Genomic DNA, 23,234 nt, shown 5'->3' with positions numbered 1-23,234 from the left:
ATAATTATATTATAATAATATTATAATGTTAATAATAATAACAATATAACATAACCTATTACCTCACAATAACGATGTAATGTAATATTATTATTGTTTTACGGTTCGACAACGGCCGGTGTACCTCTAATGAAATGAAAACAACATCACCGCGAGTGAACGATGACATCACTAATAAATTATCACCGAGTCGATGATAGAATCGTCGTGATGATCACACTTATATTAATTTATATTGTGAAATAGTAACACACGTGGCTGAACACAAATAGTTTATTGTACCCAAATATTATTGTGCACCTAATAACTAATAAGTGCATATTACTATGCATACGAATTAAGCAACAGACGTTCTTATACCAACAATTGGTACATTTCTTATAATATATTGCAGAGATAGCAGTGAGGAGGGGGGCAATATAGGTAGACTTTTCGAGACATAAATATAATGCTCAAACATAATAATATTATATACAATGATAGAAAAAGATATTTTATACATTATAATATGATATTATATAAAATGATAGAAAAAGATATTTTATACATTATAATATGATATACGTATAGGTACCTGGTAAATTATTATATAATGAAGATGAGTGGCATGGTTACCGTGGATTTTAGAGACGGCTGGATTTGAAAATTAAACGCCTATATAGCCATATAGGTGTATACATACGGGTAAACGATTTATTAAAACGTAAATGTTTATTTGTTAAATGGAAATTGATGGGATTGTTGGGTGCTGATATTACTAGAACTTTGTTTATCTGAGTAAAGTCATCACGCTACTGATAAAAATAGAAAAAGTGTTGAGTTTTTTTGATAGGAGTCTACTAGTTGCCTGCAGAATTGTATTCAACATAATAATATTATAATGTTTGAAGCTCGGAATGCCAAGGTGGTCTCCGCGAAATCGTTCGGAGCAATTTTTTTGCGTCAACCATTTACCCGTCTAACGTAGTACCTACAGCATACCGTACATAAATATTATTCTATGGTACTTATCTATAGCAGAGTACCTACAAACGTTTCCCACGCGCGCGCGCACTTGTTGCTGCAGAAAAGGGAAATTATTTTTTGCGATCTTATTATCACGGCCTTGACTTTCGAACACATTGCCCAAAACCGGACGGTAGTCGTGCGCGCATTATATACATTTAATATTTATTTTGCGTACAGGTGGATATATAGGTGCATGCATAAATACATAATATCACTCGGCTTGCAGTGAACGCCGAAGCGTCAATGCTTTCGCCCCGCTCTGCCGAGACCGGTCCGCGTGTCGAAAACAGCAGTTTGCGGATCGCCGTTTTCGAACCGCTCAGTTTTCCCTTTCAGACGGACATTCCCCGAAACGTTTATCGGCATCACAAAACTTCTCCGTATCGACGTTGTACCTACCACTCGAGTTCGAACATATTTTTTATTATTACGACAGAATATAATAATATTATGACTTATCGTAACAAGCACAATAATATAGAAAGAACACAATATATCGACGGCGAGGCGATGACACGACATGAAAATCCACGTGTCACATTATTATGATATCATATTGTAATAAAATAAATTATTATATCAAATATTATATAGCTGGCAATCGTACAATGTCGTTAACGAGGCCGAAACACCAATATTTTAATGGGATATTATTCTTATTATGTAGGTATATTATTTTATATGCGGACGACCGAGACAAAAATATATAATAAATAATAATACCCGTAGCCCGACATAACACCAAAGCCAAAGACGACGATTAAGTGATAAAAAACTGTGTACGAAATCCGCGAGGACCGCTATACAGTACGTAGGTATAATAGTACTATACTATTATGATGATTATTATTGTTATATTGTCTCCGCGAAATGCGCGCATGTTTGCAATGCACTTACGTGCGTGACAAATTTCCCAAACGATTTCTAGGCCAAATCAATAATAAAGTTAAAAAAAAAAACACAGGTAACCCCGGTTACACAGACTCCGTTTTTATACAGTATTTCGTACTTAGCCTTTTAAAGCCACGTTGTGTGCACGCTGATCGCATACATACACGGCTGATATAATATCGTGTATTCGAGACAAAACAATATTTTTTTTTTTTATGTCTGAAAACAAAAAAATAATAATAATAACCATAAACTCGACACTACAACGTTTAGCGAACGATCAAAATACATTATCGTATTAAATTCTTGTTTTACTCTTAACCACAGGGGAAAAAACGTCTTAAACCAATCGTCCAACCTTCGATTCCGGTCCAATGTGGTTATAACATTATACTCGACATTATGATATTATATATATGATATGGCGCACTGGTAAACGCGAGTTTCGATATTATTTCCTCTCCTTACACATCGAGTGTATCGTTTTTCATTTTAATACTCGAAGTCACTGACCAGTGAAACGGGTGTGTTGTCGGTTTTAATATCACATAATAATATAATATCATACAAATTGTTATATTATTATTCATATATATTCGTCAACAATGGCGACGTGCTGATATAGTTTTTGAGCGTTCCGAAATATTTCCGGCTGTACGAAATAAATATATTTTATTCTCGACACGCGCATAATGTTTCGTTTATGCGAATACATAATTAGATATAAAAATGTACACAAGTGCGAATCGCTGGCATTATCATATTATACACTCATAGTATACTCTTCATTAGTTTTAGAAACATGCGAATATTGCAAATTTAAAATGCTTTTATACTTACTAAACGTACACGAATTATTACTGGAAAACCACTGGTTTCTTGGTTGTTTTATTACATTTAAAAATATCGAATCAACTTTTTTCATTTTTATATAATTTAAAAAAATGCTATGTTTAAGTAACACCCAAAATTAAACTTAAGCTATTAGGAAAACGTACAATTATTTTCAAAACTAAAAATAAGATAAAATAAAAATTGTATTTGTGCATATTATTAACCACATTATGACATTCGGGCATTTTGCTAATTTATATAAACTGAATGAAATTATTTATTTTGATCATACTCATGGTTCAAGGGCGCTCTATAATAAACAGGCATATTTATTAATTACCTATTTTTAAAATATCATACACCAGTTTGTTTATTGTTTAGTTTACATTTTAAACAGTATTTATTATCAAAAAGTCACAAGCCAATTAAAAAATAAAAAATAAAAATTTTAATGATTTTAATATATCGTTCCACTATCCTTTACAAGCAATACAATCTATAAGAACAAATCAATTTTGTCAATTTTGTGAAATACTCGATACCGGGATTATTTAATATTAGTATGGGTATAGAGAATTATTTGAGGAGGCTAATTTCCTCCTTTTATTATTCCTCACTTATTACGTAAAGTGCCGTTTTTATTATAGTATTTTCCTTTTTCTTTAGCTTATAATTGAAGCGATAGTTGAAATTTCAAACACTTATCCCTAAATCGGTATTGGTTTCAGACGTATTAGCAGTGTAGTATCTTTGGTGACATTTTTTGTTTTCCTGTTGCTGTCCACTATTATATTTAAACGCACAACGATGTCGGTTTCCTTTAACAGTATGCAATTAATTTTATTATTTACAAAAAAATAAGTACAGTGGATACATCAAACGAAAGGTTATACAGATATTTAAATTAATTAAGGAATATTTTGCGACCAAATAACATAAATTAATTGAATTTGTATTCCATATTACACGATTTGAAGGTTAAATAATGGAAAATAAAGTAGGTACATATTATAAAATCGACCTCTAAGTAGTGTAATAATAATTAAGGATGCCCTTGAATGATAATATAGTTTTTTAAGTATTATTCCTAACAACAATTGAAACTTCACAATACTGTGAATTTTTTACGAGTTCCCAGTGATTTTCGTTTTCATATAGATATGCATTTTGTAAACTGGTTCTGACGTTCTGTATGCAGACCGACCGATCGGGGTAATGAAGCTTGGTTGGGTTTTTATTATTATTATTTTTTTAATGCATTAAGATTTAAAAATCCATTATCAGCTGACACTTGTGTTGGACCGAATAGTGTCGGTATGTATATATATAGTATATACGGTCATTCGTACGTTTATTGATCGTCGTACACAGTAAACCTTGCCGATGGCTAGTGGCTACTTTAGTGTTCTATAAGATCTCAGGAACATGTTCCGTAGTTGGTACCTATACTGATAAATCACTGCCCTCCTGTATAGGGATGTAAATTATTGACGTCGTATTATACAATATGTTCAGTTTCCTTTATTAAAAAAAATAGTCGACGGTGGGTAACGGCATGGCACCCGCAGCTGACCTGACCCATGGCCGGCTACTTTTGTACTGCAAGTACGACGGGTCGAGAAACGATATAAAATAATAATAATAATAATAATAAATAAATAAAAACAACAACAACAACACAGGTTTGTTTGTCATTGTCGTTTTATATAATATGTATATAGGTATATAAGTATTAAAATAAACGATTGTCAAAAATGCATATAAGGTCCTTCGAAGAGAGCCTTGATGAAATACACGAATGCGTGGATAATTACACCGACCAATTAAGAATAAAACAAAAAAAAAAAATATACGTGACCCACATCGTGGTTCGGCTTTTTGAAGTTTAGGTTTTTTAGTTGTATTCCTCTGTATCATTATTGTTTGGTTTTACTGACCGCGCACTTCAAAGAACACGAATTGAGTGAATCAAAATGTACAACAAGATTACCAAGACCACGGAGTGGTCTATTGGTATCCGGTTTACTGTCGATTCTGAGGCTCAAAAGTTTTTGTTTTTACTGGTAAATGTGATATAAATATTACAACATAATTGATAAAAATTTAAATTGACAAATAAAAACGTCCACACCCGATGAGATAACGTTGAATTTGTTCAGTCATTGATATAATTAAATTTTTGTACATTACCTAAGTGTATTGTGTATAAAAAACGGGAATATTATTGTCACAACACATAAGTAGGTACGTACATATGAGTTATACGAACTATATTTTAATACTATTATTATTACTGTTATTTTATGCTTTACAAAGAATATTGATATAATTTTGAACAAACTTACCACTATGTTGCATAATATGTGAATCACTGCAATTTTTTTTTGTATATACGTTACAATGAATACGTTTTGTTTTTTTTTTTTTATTAAAATACCTAATATTCTATTCTTTGATTTTTTCTAACTACCTAGTAGCAACTATGAATATATATACATTATTCTTCTTAAATAGCTCAATACATATTATATAAGGATCAAGTATCGAACTAAATTAATTACTTAAATATACTTATTATACTTTATACTTTAGTGTATTATTTTTTATTGACGGTACCTAATACCATTGATTATAAATACTAGTATTTATAATCAATGCTAATACTAATTATTACGACTGTTATATATTATATGTTAATGTGATTTTTTTTATTTAAGTAAGAATAGAAATCCAGTAAAAGTTAAGTAAAATTAGCTAAAAAACATTTTTGTTGTTTGGAGAAAAACAAAAAAAAAAAAAGTGAAAAGACCAATGTCGTTGGTTCCCAATCAACGTGAACGGAAAATCCGTAGATGGTCACGCGATTCATACACAATGCGCGTATAGTCCATAGACGTATGATAATATTATTAATTAAATTACAATAATGTATACACAATACATTATTTATATTTAATATAACATTATAATATACCTACTGTTACAGTGTTACGCTATGTACGTATTTCGTGTTTGAGTGTTTCTATTAAAGATTGACAAACATTAGAATATCACGACTTCACTGTACTTCGATGTTTTTTTTTAGTGCATGACGTTGAAACTATAGGTTTTGTTATAGACTATAGACTTATAGAAAATACGACTTAGATAGGTACATATTTTGAATCCGTCTCACATCAATTTTCAAATAAACGTGTACTGGGGGACGGAGTGGCTGGGTGGACTAAGGCGTCGGTTGTGATGCACACCGGGGCTGGTTCTAACCTCGGTTCACGGGCGGCATTTTTCTTTGGGCAAGTCACGGTGTCCGGAGAGAAGTGCTGCCATCCCCCACCCAGGCATGGCAGATACCCACAGGTGCCCACTAAAAAATCTGCCAAACCAAAAACACACGTGTTTACTAACCTACAGTTCTTATCCTACAAACAAAAAAACAAACCACTAATGGCCATAGTTGCCAGGTTGCCATAATTCACGATCAATAATAAAAAAAAAGTACTTATTTATGAGGTATGACAATGTAAATATTTAATTGTCATTAAGTTCTAAACAATAAACTTCATTGTAAACTGATAATAACATTTTTTTTAAATAATATTGATTGTATGGTACATTGGTACATAGTTCAATAATACCTATTCAAATTATTGACATATTTTGCATAGATGGCTCAATTAACATAATTAACATGATCGATTGTTTGTATTTTATATTTTGACTATAATTTGTATCAACGAAGGACGAATGTTTAAAATAAGTTCAAGGTATAGGTAACGTGACAAATGATAATACTAATTGATACGCCATTAAATGTTTACTAATTGCGCAGTGTGCACAGTATACTTAACAATATAAAATGATAGGTAGTTAATTGAAAAATCTAAAACTCTAATAAGTTACCAGGTACCTACTTATTAAACTAATAATTAATCATTATACATAATATTGTAAGACGTGGGGGCGACACTCAATTCCAACAAAAATTATATTTTTCAGGCATAGGTGAATTTTATAGGTTGATCAGGCATAGGTGAATTTTTTTGGACTAATCTGATATTTAACAATACAATAAGTTAAACAAGTTTAGCAATGTTAATTGTCAATTGTAATTAAACGAGACTTCAATAAACAATACGTTTCGTCGTTGTCGGTGGAAATACATTTTTTATAGGTTTGAATAGAAATAAAAACGGAACTCAAACTCGTGTATGATATTATATACTCTGAGTAATTACATTATGCCCGTAAAACGATTGAAAAAAAATATATTATACATCGCCTCAATACTGCCTCAATAATATTTTATAACAATAATATTATTATACTCGTAGCATGATAGAACATAGAACGCCTGGTACCGCAGTTATCGCATGGACATTTTTTTAACGGTTAAAAGCTGGTTAAAAGTGGCAGTGCTTGTCCCTCTCTCTCCTCTCAACAATCGATCGGTCAAAACACATTTTTACGAAAATGATAAAAAATAAATAATAAAACTCGCGCGTGTCCACCGGCTCCGGTGAAAGACCGACGACCGCCGTCCGCGTCGGAATGTAGGCTTCGGACACACTGGCCTCCTTCCCGTGCCTGAGTCCGCGCGTATTCGCTTTTAAACACATAATAATATTGTATATTATACCTATGCGCGCTCGCACATTTGTCGTACACAATAATATTCGACTCGAATACACGTGACAATTATAGATAGGTACGACTCGATAAAACGATGATAGTAATTAATAGTAAAAATAATGATGTTGTATTTTTTCTTCACCGACACGCATTTAATTACCGTCCGTCGTACATCGTTGTGTATACGCATATATACGACCCGTGGCGGTGATGCGGTGGAAAACAAAAAACATCGATGATGGCGGCGAGTAACAATCGGAACTCGATTGCGGTGGACGGGAGACGTATTATTTCGGTAGTGTACATAATAATATAATAATATACGCGTACCTATTATATACGTCATGTACTACAATAGTGTACGACGACGTGACGATCGTCGTTACATCCGCTGTGGTCAGGATTTAGAACCGCGCAGTGTAGCCGCGGAAATCCGACTGGAACTCGCCGGAAGTGCTCGTACTCGACCACCGCTTCCGCCGCCACCCGCCATCGCCGCCGTCGAGACAATATAATATTATTATTATGAACGTCGCGGACAAACGATAATATGCGTAATTATTTATTACAATCGCCATTCATAGACGGCCTGACGAATAGAGCCTATACACCTGATCTACCCATGTATTATGCGTATTGTACGCGATGATTATGTCTTGCTATGATGGCTTCCGACCATCACTGAGTACGACTTGAGCAGTCGAACACCTACAATAGCAGTATAATATTCGCCGTTCCGCTTACGATCCGTTGATGTATGGATTTTCTAACGTGATAGTTAATTTTGATTAAAAAAATTATACTTATACGGATGTATTCGTCTTAAAATCCTTTGAATCAGGAACCACCCTGCATGCACCCTATCAGCTCTTTTCGAAATGACTGAGGTTCGCGACTCGTATTCATGAACGTACGTGTATACTTCATTCGTGACCGTCGACGGATATCCTGTAATCACGAGAGAAATTATATCACTTTCATTTTTTGCCGTCGCCCTCATTTATTATAATATTCGAATAGATTGCATGTCTGTTGCAGTGTTGTGCACGCGTGCGCGCTTTACATTTTTTTTAAAGGCAAATTGTACGGTTTTGTATCTGATAATTCTGATCTGCTATAATAATATTATACGGTATTATACACTATATCCTATATCGTCGTGAATAAATTTGAAATTTTATTCTCGTGCTCGAACGGATCGTGACAATATTATTGGCGATAAATGCTGCGCGTATTATGTTACTACCATAAACGGCTAGGTTATATGGGGTGAAATTATCGAATTAAAATATTTAAAATACTTTGTAGGTACATATACATATTATTCTAATTTATAATAAATGCTAGTATACGAGTATTTATAGTAGTAGATCGCTTTCGAGTGAATATGTATACCTACTATCGTATTGAAATATACGTGGTCTGAAAATATAACATTGAAAATCACATTAAATATTTGAAAAATTTCGAATGAGGCCCAAAAATAATTACCGTAATCCGTTATTCATATGTTAATGGAGCTTTAATATTGTATATTTTATTTCATCTTGAGTGTAATTTGGAGAAAATTAGTAGTTTAGTTTAAAAGTGACTGCATATTTATAAACACATCATTATCAAACCAGTTTTTATTTTTTATTTTATTACACCAAAAATCTTGTAATCTAAAAAAATGTAAGCCTTCAAGTTTATTTTAATTAGTTTTTACTTTATATGTGGTGTGCATTTATTCAGTTTCCTTTCATTAGACAAAGTAATTACAATTGTTAATTGTATTGGTTTATCGATTAAATAATCCAATAAATATTATATCGTTGATTGTTACTGTACCTATACCTTACCTGTGTGTATAGCTAAACTTTTGTTCTAAATATTATTTAAACAAAATACTCTTATAGTACTTTTTCTTAATAGATAGAGTATTCTTTGAACATTTTGTTAGAATCAAATGATACCATTAATATAAAATATTTTGCCCAACACTCCACATAATATATTCTCGTTTGCCACTTTATTGGAAAAAAAAAAAAATTTGGTTTAGTGGATTTTATTTGTGTATATCCTACTGAATACTTTTATCGTCCTAAAATCAAAAATATATTTTCGTGGCATGTCACCGATGATTTTAAATATTATTTTTTGGGAAATTAAAAATTTTTTACTATCAAACATTGAAAAATGTGATAAATCATCTCTTACAATTTAGCTTTTACACATGTTTATTGAAAATTTAGTATTTTGGGGGAAAATTTTATGTTAGCATTGTTGTCCTCTAGGACAAATTCTACAGAGCAGTGTAAAAAAATCGAATGATAATTTATTTTATAATGAAATAATACTTTATTCCCAATCGGTATTCAATAACTCTTCGTGGATTTTTGTCTGCATCTGCGAACCGTTGTGTATTACTGGAAATACTGGTAATACCGTTTAATATACCTCTATAATAATTCCGTATACGGTGTTAAAAGCATGGTTATCCTATTTTCTAACGGTCTGAAATTCATATATATATATAATATATATATATTATATATTATATATATATATAAATATTGGTGTATATACAAATTATAATATAATAAGAAAATTATTTTTAATATAGTTTAGCAAGTCAACATATTCTAAACAATATATATGTACATTGTGTATTATAGTTATGTTCCCTATAATTTTGATGCAGTATTCATCATTTAATAGCATAATAGCTATTGGATATTGGTTTATAAACTATCAATATCGTTTATAAATACATAAATATTATATATTTTAGATTCTAATTATATAATAATTAAATAATTTAAATTTTTTAGTTTGTCATCATCTTTTGAAGCAGTAAATGCTTCAATTTTCAACGTTGAGGGTGGTTTGTGTAAAAAAATCTTAGTACTTTTTAAAATAATCAGAAAAAAAATAAAAAAAAAAATTAAGGAAAACAGACATTTTTATGCAAACCCAGTTTTTGACAAAATCGATTCACACGTAAAATATAATACCAAATTTAATACCAATCAGTTTTCTAATTTTGTTGTACCTAGGTAATTCATAAATAAATAGCCATGAATATTTGAAATACTCACCAAATGTTTATATAATCAATTCTTACACATTACAGTGACTTACTCCTCAATGACCAGGTGCACTCGACACTTACTGTACTGGAGAGTGTTTACCTACTTTCCCCCTAAACAATTCTTAAAAAACATTTGCTTAAAAAAATATAGAATATTTTTAAATATTTTTAAGACGCAATGTTCTTATTATATTTATTATATATGTATAGGATACAGGCAGATAGTTTAAAAACGACATAAGTAGAAAGTTCAATGCAGCGTTGATTGCCAAAACACTGAATTCAGCAAACCAATATTAAATGGTCTAAGATAAATGTTTAACCTAATGGGTTTAAAACGTGTTTGCTATGAAAACTAACTCAACACTCAAAATTACATAGTGTATTTATTCCATCCTGGAAAGTCATTTGGAGAGGATTTATTATGGTGAAGAATTTGATAAACCCCACATACGAAACCAAGTCTAGACGAGACCTAGACATCACATATTATATTGTCTGTTCATTACACGCACAATGCACTTATTGTCTGCGTTACAAATAAATCAAAAATGTTTCTAGATTGATGTTTTCATAGCGGATTACAGCGAAACGTCCGAAAACGTAAGATACATTATAGAATTTTAAAATCTTTCATAGATGCAGGACACGCCGTGTACATTCCTCCTTTAACTTTCTGCCATCGAATTAGAGGTCAAAAAACAATTGACTCGTCAATGCGGATTTTTCTACGGTTATTTTTTTTCACTATGTACACTGCACAAGCAATATCCATTAAAATCCGACCAAAAAGGTAATTCAGATAGTTTTATTATTATTTTTTTTTGTTTATTGTTTATTGTTTTAACAAGTGAAACTATTATTTTCGGCGCAAATTAGTTAGTATCTTGTTAACTAAAACAATTAAAAAACGTATTGTCTGTAACTCTATACTATTTTAAAATGATTACTATGATTGTACCTACTAAGAACATTCTATTGTGTTGTGTGACGTATCATGGGCGTATCACTTCAACACAAGATTTTTAATACCTGATAACGTCATGTGGATTTAATAATAATATATTAATTTTGCTAAATATAACAGTAAGTAAAAATACGTTAACTGCTTGTAAATTGCAGTGTTAACATAATTTGATGAATTAAGCATTTTCATCACCGAGCATTGTTTTAACAATTTGCACAAAACGAAATGTAGGTATTATTATAGTATATTACAGTATGTTATTACAGTATAGTTGTCGAAGCTACTGGATATTCGCTTTACCATGAAAACGCTTGTCGGACACATTATATGCATCACTTTTAAGTAGGTCGTTTTATATATTATTATGCGCTATACACGCTGCAGCATTCACTGGTGATTTCAGTACGATAACAATTTACAAATGCTATCGTATCTAATATCTGTGTGATATTGAATTATGTTTAATGTGCTCTTTTATACAAATAATATAACATGATGAGTTCGAACGTTGTCTAACGATTAACATAATAATATGTAGGTAAAAATATTATGTCTTCAGAAAACATAAAGACGATGCAGTCGTAACGCACATCACTCGTTTAACTATGTATTCAAATTTATTTTACACCCGGTGTCTTCGGTGTTCAAACATTGTCTAAAAAATGTAGTGTATGTTTGAACAAATGGTACTTCGTTTCACCTGAACACAATACACTAATAATTTCAGATAAATTTAAAAACGCATATGATATTATATTGTGCAGCGTAGGACCTTGTTTGTTTTTTCGACAAATGTTAATGGATTATTACTATAGGTATGGCGGCTATTTGTTCACTCAGCTTCGAAACGCCCTGTATATTTAGCGACCTGCAGCTGACCGACTTGGTCCAAAATTATGAACGTCAGTGGCGATGTAGGGGGAGTGTGGCAAAGCACCTTACACAAATATTCAACTGCACCTTTATACATATTAAATACCTTCTTATACAATATTATAAAAATGTGACAAAAAATTAAATAATTTTAAAAGTTATTATACCTACTTAAAGTATTGTAATATAAAATGTAAAATCCTTCACATATAACATACTAATCAGGAAATGTGTTAACAATTAAAAACAATACTTAAAGATATTATTAAAATTATAATTATATTCTTTTATTCGTATATGTATAATTATGGTAGTAGCTTCACTATTGTCTCTTTCTACTATAGGGATATCTTTCTTGAGACTTGAATGGACATTATCGACACTTACACGTTTTGGCTGTTATCATTGTAAAAAAAGTTCAACTTTAATATGTCACTTTTAATAGAAACTATAGAAATGGACATTGATCTACTGATCTATGAGTCATAGACTATGACACTTGGCATTTTATCATCCTACATATGATTGGGGAATTAATAATAAATCAGGATTCCAGATTTCGGACTTGCATACGGCCACACTCTAATTTTTCTACTTAGCAGTCGGCCTATTATACAATATGGTTGGTCCGACCGTAAGCCGGACATTGGGACTGTGACGAGGTTTGAGCTGGAAATTCGACAACCGTGACTGTCTTCACTGTGGCAGACATATACCTACCTGCACTCTGCAGCTATATAATAATAATAATATCACATCGTCGGCACAAATGCGATTTTAATGACGTTATTTCGTTAACGCGCGTGGGTATATATATATATATATACACACACACACGTTGTTTAGAAAGTGCATGTGCCGACCGATATCGTGCTCTAATATAATATATAATATAGTTAAGTAAAAAGACGATAATGCAGTCTGAAGGGAACCAATGATACTCGACATGTGCACGAGTCGTCTGAACGATAAATCCAATTCTGCCACGGGCAGCCCGAGACTTTTCTTGCTGTGTCGCGCCGGCCAGCCTGCATCGCGTTTAGATTTTGTGTCGTCGTTTTATCCATTGCACTTTTTCCGTCTCGATGCAGTAGACCTTACCTATACTATGTATACATATTTTGTTATGATTTGTGAGTGCAAGCGTATTTAACGCCGCCAAAGGTAAAATATGATACCTATACGATACTTCCCCAACTTACGTGTGTTGAGATGAGTGGAGGTGATGATCGCCGACCGTGAAACTATAGTACAAGGTCGCGTTTGACGAATCATTCGGCGACGGATGGCGCACACAGGCACAAATCGCTCCGGAAACGTTGGCTGTAGGTTGGGATTTCTGGACGCCAACGACGACGACTACACCTGTAGTAACGATAGTATTATTGTTTCCGGTCTGACGAAAAATTAGAATCATTTTCTATCACGCGTACTTAATGTAATATTATTATGCTATGCCCTCGACGCACGCAGACCGTCTAGTACAACGAGTATTATATTCACAATAATATTTTTGTATTAAATCTAATACGAACGTACTCAGTGAGTAAGGTATTGTGTTTAGATATAGTTAGTAGTTATACAGTAGGTACCTACATAGTGCATATTTTTTACTATAAGTATACGCTCAGAACGCCTTAGATGCAAGTGGTGATAACCGTCGACTGAAAAAACCGATTCGATTATTATTTGCGGCTTTGCAGGCCGTCTGCAAAGGTATATAATACCCGTGGTTAGAAAAAAGCTCAATATCATTCCGATCATAAAATATGTATTTACAGTCACGCCGCCGTCGCCGCCAGTATAGTTATAAGTATGCCGAACTTTCACAATATACACATATTTCTAATTTTTATTTATACTGCAGAAACTTTATATTGTTTTCTCTTTACCTAAACAACTATAAACAAATATTTGAAGTAAAAGTAATGTTTATTGAGTACCTCGAAAATATAATTTAAATTGTATTCGAAAAAATACATACTGTTCGTTATCCAAGTACACTGCACTATAGGTACTCAAAAATAATAATATTAATAGTATAATATTATGATGGTGTATTATGCAGAAAATCTGATATATAATTCCATACCTGATCTTGGCTGGATGATAGTCAAAACGAGAAGGCATGCCGAAATCATATTGGTCATACAATTTGGTGATATCCCTGCACTAGCCTACAGATCGAATTTCTTCTTATGAATAAGATTTAACTTAAAAATATTTTTTAAGGAAAATCAAATGGCTAAAATACCTCCAAAGATATTATGTAACAGTTTTTTTATGTGAAGACTTTGGATAAATCATTCGAGAAACAATAATTTCAAAAATAAAATATCAAGATGAAAAAAATTATGTAACTTAATAAAATAAACTCAGTGTATAAGATATTATTCATTGAACACGTCCAAATATTTTATATATTATTAACATAACATGAAATCATGGATGAATATTAGATGTGACCCAATGGCAAGTGTCCAAAGACAATCTAATAAAATATATATCTATATATTTTGAATTGAATAAAGCTTCTTAATATATTAAATTATTAATCTACTGTGACAAATAATATGATTGAAGTGACACATTTTATATTAACTATAAAATATAATCCTAAAAACTTCCCAAATGTTTATATATTTATAGTAATAAACATAAAACTGAAAGTACTTTAAAGTTTACTCTCTTGTAATATAATCTGAGATATTTCATACATTTTTACGAGTGAAGCCTAAAATTACACATACATGATGGATATTAAATACATACAATTCAGAGTTCGGTTTACGGTCGTACGTAAAAGGCTATACAAAAGCCGGAGGCGGATAATATATAATGTAATATACATAATTACGCAAAAATTTCACAATTATTCTGAAGAATCTTTGTCGACAGGTTATTTGGTGTGTGGGCCCAGATGGTTATTTATCTTTTTTTTGACACCGTTAACACTTTCTATTGCTTTTCATACAATTCACACTTCAGGTTTTGTATACTTTTTAAATCTTCAGATGCCTAATAAAATCTATTGTTAAATATTGTTTACACGAATGATCGTTAATTTATTAAGCTAAAGTTCCTATAAAGGTTCGTAATTCAAATAATACGAGTTTATTTGTATCTTATATAATGTGCAGCGTATTTTATTTTATAATAACTACCGTCTTAAATAAATCGGTAGATATACTAGAAATATTAGTAGCATAATGTCTGTTTTCTGTACCGCTATACCTATATGGCTGTATGTATACAATAATCGTATAGGAATTGTGTCATCATTATGAGACGACATAAACAAATTATTGTTTTCAAATCTTCGGCGCAACATCAAACATAACACGATAGTATACCTAGTGCGTTATAACTTATAATTAATACGAGTTCTACACAGTCGATCTGTCATATCGACCCGATTCTGGTGATAATATTACGGCCTACCGATTGCCTATTATGAATCTGTACTGGTTTATGGTGTATAATTATTATTCAGATGTCGTAACATGGCGGGCGATGAACAATTACGGCTAATTACGCGTGTTTGTACATGGCGACGAAATTACAACACACATAAGCCATTTATAGAGTGTTTGTGAGCATATTGCTCTAAAAATAAAAATTAAAAAAAATATAAATAAGAGCAATTTAAGAACCTTCGGACTATATGTGTGTGACGATTTCGTGAGCACTGTGTTCACGGGTCATTTATTATTTAAAATAATAAAAGTGAAAAAATAAAAAAAAAAAAACGAGAGCACAGCCGTTACGTTGTATAACGTCACTCTGAAGACATCTATTTCGTTGATGACACGACGAAAGCGGATGGATCACGACGTAAGAAGTACAAGAAGAAGATAGCCGTGTCGCAATCTCGTCGACTTAATATAGTTTATAATAGGTGGTCGATATAATGAGCAACGACGAAAGTGATTTCGTGATAAACGAACAATATTATTGTGTTTGAGAATCGTTTAGCATAGTAAATATTATGTACCTATAGGCATATTGCAGTTGATAGAATTCGATCGCTACGGAACTTCAGTCGATGTTATCGTTTTCAATTTGTTTACATTCGCCATAGTTCTTTGTATTACATTACCTATTTACCTATATGCTCGCTAGATACGGCAATAATATTATAATGATATGCGTGCTAGAATAATAATCTCGCTATAATATATCGATGCATTTGAAAACCTTATATTTTATTTGACGTATACATATAAACTTTATACACTTAAAATTGTTGAGAACTCCGCGCGGTGTGCTCATTATATGTAATATGTGCAATAGGTATGCGTTTAGTTGTAAACAAATTGTACTCGGCGAACGATCGGTTTATGATGTAGCTAAAATGTTATCGGTCGATAAATTACAATTTTCCACCGACAGTTTTTTTCATTTATAAATAATATATATATACGACTATGAAACGAAGAATGTTCTTAATCTGGTTCGACTGATTTTGATCGTTCTTAATATTCCAAAGAGACTTATGCTGTAGAACGGACGATTCCAATGCCATGCTTTACGTTTATCGTTAAATAAACAGTAACCGATTAAAATCTGATCACGAGCGTTATCTTTAAAAGTAGCATACGACCTCCATCGGTGTCCCAAAATGAATCGTTAGGAAGCGTTATTGACAAATGATGAGTTTTGAAGAATTGGTATTAGGTAGGTACGTGATTCGTTTTGGATCGTTCTTTTGATGATCATTTTTGACCTCCACTATCGCACCGTTAGTACGTCAGCTGACTACGATCCGACTTCTGCAAGCGCAAATGGAGAAATTGTTTTAATATATAATATTATAAATATAATTATCGCGATAAACGCTCTGTAGTCGGCAAATGTGATTTACTGCAAATTTTATAGTTGTATATTTTTGCACTCGTCGCACTTTTAGACACACACTAGGACTAGACCACGAACACCACAAAAAACTTCTTATCGTGGCCCCGAGAGCATATTGTTCGTTATAATGGAAACCTGCGGCTGATGCATTTTTGTCTGCACACTGCAGCAGTAGGTACACCGTAAACGCGTAAGACTTTCTCCAGTTTTTCGCACGCAAATAGTTGACTCCCCGTCGCATTCCGAGTGTGTTTGAAAACTAAGTATTTAGACCTATATTATAGCAGTGTCTTTTACCCGTCTCCAAGTCGTTTTTAGAATATCGGGGAAACCAAAAAAGTTTCCATTGAAAACAAAATTTGAACAAAAGCATATACTATTATAATATTAAATGTAGAAAGTAAGTATCGCAATACAAGTATTTTTATTCTAGAATCTACGTTTTTCCCTCCAATATTGTTCCGGATGACGTCAGATTTTTATAAAATAGGTAGCTATAACTCGCACGTATAAAATACTGATCGGAGACTTCAACGAACGTATCAAATGTTAAATGATTAAATATATACGTAAATATAATCGTGGACATCGCCGGTCAGGTTTAACGTGTGTAATATAATACGTTTCTTCGATAAACAACCGATGGCTTACTTTTGGTCACACCTACAAATAAACGGGCAGAGAAAGAGAACGAGAGACAGTACGACAGAGAGAGAATGATGGTATAGGTAGTTTTATGCATTTTTTTTTGTAACGGCGTTGCATAACGTTCCAGTTTAAACAGTAATTAAACTGTCGTCTGGTCGACAAGTATTTCGAAACACGTTTTTTTTATCCATTAAACGAACAGAAAAGATTCATCTGACCAATACAAATAAAAATGTCAACCGGAAAGGAAGATGTACGAATACTGAAATGGATTACTATACCGTGGTGTTTACTCGTGTTTGTGACCTATCATCGAAATGTTGTTATGACCGTGTACGGAGGCTTAATGGGTTTACGTCCGAGTCAATACCGTTGCTTTGATCCAGGTCCGACTAACTGTCTGCAGGATAATATGATCTATTTTCAAACGTGACTATTTCCGATAACCTACTCGTCCGATAATCTGCAGTGCAAATCGTTCATATGTGTTTAATATGACAACATACAAATATTTTAAAATCTTTTAAATAGTTAAATTTGAGTTGTTAAATAGTTACTATAATCATGTCGTGAATAATATTATGATATAATATCATAAAAAATCAATATAACGAACTAATATAGGGTCGTTTGAATTTGAATGCAACAAAATGCTGATTACATACTTTGTGTTATACCAAAAACTGGTACAGTGGTACACATATAACTATATAGACATTAGACAAATATTATATTATATACCTAGTAAATACATACATTCGATTGTTATTTTGTTGATTGCAAGACTTCAGTAGTTATTTGTTATGTTTTTGCTTTAAATATTTTTATTTTACCTAATCGATATGACAGTAAATAAAATATATAATGAAATGATTAACAAATTAATTAGCAAATAAGTAGTAAATTTAAAATATATATATAATATAATACATCGATCAATTAGCAAACGTTTTAATTAAAAATCAATACTATAATATTTTATATATTGCAATTAATATTGAATTCAAAACTAATTAGTAATTTATATCAATCATAAAAAAATATATTTATCATTTACTTAACCACGCGTGTTTACAAGGAAGTAAGGAAGCAATTTAATACACATAATTCGTTAACATATAAGGAGAAATGGGATTTTTCTTTAAATTTTAGATCATAATATAGGTACTATATGTTTATTGATCATAAATTTCAAACTCTTGTACTCATAAATTATACGTACAACTCATCACTTAACCATAACAATTTAAAATACAACATTGGGAATTTGAAAAATGTTTAAATTGGTAGAAACCACTGTCAGTATACATTTTTTACAAATTACTCTATGCTGTTCTGGGTCACTGGAAAACAGTGCCAGTTTCCAGTTTCTTTACCCTTCAACGATACAAGGAGAACCCCTCCCGACCAAACCAACGGTTATCAGTGGGTCGTTGTACGTTTCACGGTTCTATTCACTGGTGGGGCACTTTCTTACCGATCAATCACCACCCGAAGGTTATTTACATATATTCTCCGCCCAATGACACATTCTCTTTTATTTTTACCGACTACAGAAGAACACCTAAACCGCTCAAAATTAATTATAGCGAAAATTAATCTTCATCAAATCAACATTAGGTGCTACAGGTGTCGAGCACAAGAGTCAACTGATGGCCACTGCAGCGATCGTATAATAACCAAACCACATTATTGCTTCTATTATTAGTGTTAAATATTTAAAACTTTAATGTGTGATCTTAACTCTTAAGTAAAATACAAATTACGTTTTTTGGTATGAAAAACTATAGTCACTAGAAATAAATTTCAAACCATATGCTACATCTACAACGGGACAGTGGTTAAATAATAGTCATAATCAATAGTGATTTCGGTCAAACCCGAACGTTGTTTGGTGATGGATAAAAATACTATGAAAAAATGATTATTTTAAACTTATAGTTTATACGATATTATTATAATTATATTTGCATTAGGGGTAATATTGTATAAAAATTCAAAATAAAATAGGGATAAATCCGGGAATTGATTCAGATAGACACTATAGCTAGTATATTAATCTGATGACGGTATTTTGTTGTTTCAGGTGACGATGAGCGTGACGACAATGATAACGACGGCTGACTGCGAGCTCCTAGGCCGGGGGCCTGTCCAAGGATCTGCTGACTCGGACAGCCTGGCCACGCTGGTCAGACAGCTATGCAAGAAGCAGCAACAACGTGGCCGGTTACCGGGACGCCGGTGTACGGTGGCATGTAGCCGGGATGCCGGGCTGGAGATCATCCCGTACCAGAGGAAGCGGCCAGACGACGAGGGGTTTGAGTCAGATGAGGACTTAGCGTCGCTAGGCTCGTACGACGATCCAGCAAAGAGGAAGACGGGAACGTTGGCAGCTGTGTCGGCGGCGGCAGGTGCAGCGTCGGACAGCGCCAACAGCAGCGGCGTCTCAGAAGACAGCGATGACGCGGACGCCGCTTCACTGAGAGGTGGACAGGCGCCAGTCACGGTCGCCACGGAGACGGCCGACGGATCTGGTCGGGAGGCATATGGGCTCACCGACGTGGCGTTCTGTCACACAGATTCAGCTGCACTACCTGGTATCGCAGTATGGGTGATCAAGACCAGGAGGACGCCATCCGCAGGCCTAGAAGCCATCGTGGTCCGGAGCCGGGACAACCGGCTGCAGGACGTGTGTCGGGCGTACCAGGAACACAGCAGGCGCATGAAGTTGGAACCGAAGCCTTGGGTCGGCCATGCGAATGGTGGCGGTGGACCGTTGTCATCGCAGAGGCGCAAAGTCGGCGTCAGCGGTGGCAGCATAAGTGGCAACATAGCACTAACAGCAATGCCCGAAGTGAACCGATTCAACCTGGTGCAGCGGACCGACACCGACGGGGTGACGCACATCGAAGTGACAGCGGGACCTGTGGTGGCGGCGGCTAACTCAACCTCCAGGGACTCGTCTCAGTCAAGCATCATAAGCATAAGCACGCCCGAATCTCCAAGGCCGACGACCAAAGACCGATCTTACGGAGACGATAATCAAGACCGAGACGATGGTGACGGTGGCATTGAGCCACCTCCGCAGAGACCGGAAAGGAGGAAATATAAGGTGAAACCGGACGATGGTGACGGAAGTAACGAAGACTACAGGCGGCAACAGAAAGTGGTCAGGGGCCAGTTCATTAGGGTCAATGTCAACCATTGCGCCGTGTTGCCGCCGGCCAGCCCGGAACCGGACAGGAAGTCCGGCCAAGACTCACCGGCCAAGTCACCCGCCGGTCAATCGCCAACAACCATCATCTCGGACCGGCTGTGGTCGACGGCCGATTACGACAGGCTGGACGGTCGGTATGAACAACACAGGCAGTCATCGCGGTCCAGCAGTCGGACTCGAAGCAGGAGCACAGGCCCGGGCCGCCGGCAACAACAACCGTTGCAGCTGGCCGCTGTCCAACCGTCACATCCTCCGCCAGTTGCGTTCAGCCGGTACCCGAACAACGAACAGCAGCAGCCATCGTCTTTCGGAAACCGGTTCTTCGGAAAACTCCGTGAGATAACTTCTGGAAATCAGTCACCGCCACTACAGGACCTTCAACCCGTAGCTTTCCGGCGCCGCAACAGCGTCGGCGAATCTGTCACCGCCAACTTTTATCAATATTTTAGCCATCAACACCACCATCAACATCACCAACACGGACAATATCAGCAACAACAACAACAACAGCAACAGCACTATCAGCAGCAGCTCCACCAGCAGCATAGGCAGCAGGCCAAAAATGGCGGACATCTCAAGTCAGTAATCAAGAAAAACAACAAGAGCCAACTCTATCAACATACCTACGACGAACCCAAAAAGGTCACGTTCAGCGCCTACGCCACTGTTCAAGTTGTCGATTAACTAGGCGCTCCCCTCACCATACATTCATTGTACCATATACAAAGTTTACTTGTGTTATCGAACGTCAGTCGTCGTCGTGTTACCAATAGATTTAACCGGTCACGCTGACCGCCTGTCGGGCAATAGGGCGTAGTATATTACCAAAAAATTGCTCAAATTCACCTATATGTTGTTTTTCTGCATCTGCAGCTAATAAATCACATGTAACAACACTAGCTGTGGGGTAATTCGATTTAAAAATGGTAAATGATAAATTCCTATTTAACGTTTTAATGATTTGAAACTATATGTCTAATCGATAGTTTATTTCACCTTTTTTTTTAATAATGAAAATAGTCCTAGCACCGCAACATACATTTTTTGTTCTAAATATCGTTTTTCTCCACTCGAAATTCAATCATTAAATCAAAATCTAATAAATCGTTATGGTTGCACGTCACATTGGTCATTGTATTAAGAGGTCAAGTTCGTGTCTTCGTCGTCGAAGGCATTTGTAAACTGGGCCCCCCGACATGACACTGTATTCGTCGTTAATTTACTCTATTTCCTTTTACGTGGGAATTCTATGATTGTTTCATCGTTTTATCTTCGACCGGAAGATAGTAAACGGACGGAAACGACATTAAAATACGACGTATGTTTATTTTAATAATAAGAAATAATCGTACAAAGTCAGACCGTAAACCTATATTAGTATAATATTGAATATTACGTCATTGTTGTTCTAGTTTTGAGAATGTGATCGATCAATTATTATTCTGTTATATATATATTTTTTACGACACGCCATTCACGAATATTACGCCCTCTTACCCGTTACGCGTTCGCGTTATATTCTAGTGAAGCTATTCACTATTCAGATTGTTGCTCATTAAACGAAATATTAATATATTTTATTTATGAACGTATTTTTTTTTTATATCTTACCTATATAATACCGTCGTTGCTGGCGCATATATTATTGAATTGTATATTAAGTTAACTTATATAGGCAAAATTTTAATGGTAGACAATAAGTATAACTTAATTTCCTTATTATATCTATCAATTACGTTTTTTTTCTGTATAACATAATATAGAAGACGACACCGCTGCAGGTATTAAGTATTTGCATGTGTTTTTTGGGACCATATATTTGTTTGTATTTTTATTTATAAAATTTAATGTGCATGCCGTGTAAATACAAAATAATATATACATAAACATTATACCAGTCATTAAATATATAATTTTTTTTTATTACGTTTTCGGTGCGGGTACAACCGACAACCCAACACCAAGTATTTCCTCTTCTCTTCCAATTTGTTTCCTTATAAGAAGTCATGTGAACCACGTACGGTGATAAACAATTTCGATCTGTCAACAACCGGATTATTACATCAACTGGCTTGTATCTATGTGCTATACACTGGTTCACATACGATACATCTACCTATTCTTAAACCAAGATTGTACCCAGATTTCGTGACGATATAATATTCTGAAAATGTACTATATATAGGTAACGCCTATTGCGTTTGCTTGATAAATTCATCCAGGAAGTCGTCTAAAGT

At 34.0% G+C, this 23,234-nt stretch overlaps 1 protein-coding gene across 1 annotated transcript in view; it reads left to right on the top strand.

Moving 5' to 3' along the window:
• LOC132941385 (uncharacterized) overlaps nt 1-22,903 on the top strand; it is a 31,437-nt gene extending 8,534 nt beyond the window's left edge. The window contains exon 2 of the mRNA XM_061009419.1: nt 19,867-22,903. Within this exon, the coding sequence (XP_060865402.1) occupies nt 19,873-21,681 (1,809 nt within the window). The 5' untranslated portion in view covers nt 19,867-19,872 and the 3' untranslated portion in view covers nt 21,682-22,903. The remainder of the gene's footprint in view (nt 1-19,866) is intronic.
• The last annotated feature ends 331 nt before the right edge of the window (nt 22,904-23,234 follow it).

Source organism: Metopolophium dirhodum, chromosome 3 (genome assembly GCF_019925205.1).
Source record: "Metopolophium dirhodum isolate CAU chromosome 3, ASM1992520v1, whole genome shotgun sequence".
NCBI lineage: Eukaryota > Metazoa > Arthropoda > Insecta > Hemiptera > Aphididae > Metopolophium > Metopolophium dirhodum.
Note: the sequence above shows the minus strand (reverse complement) of the source record. Positions and strands in the feature narration are given on the sequence as shown.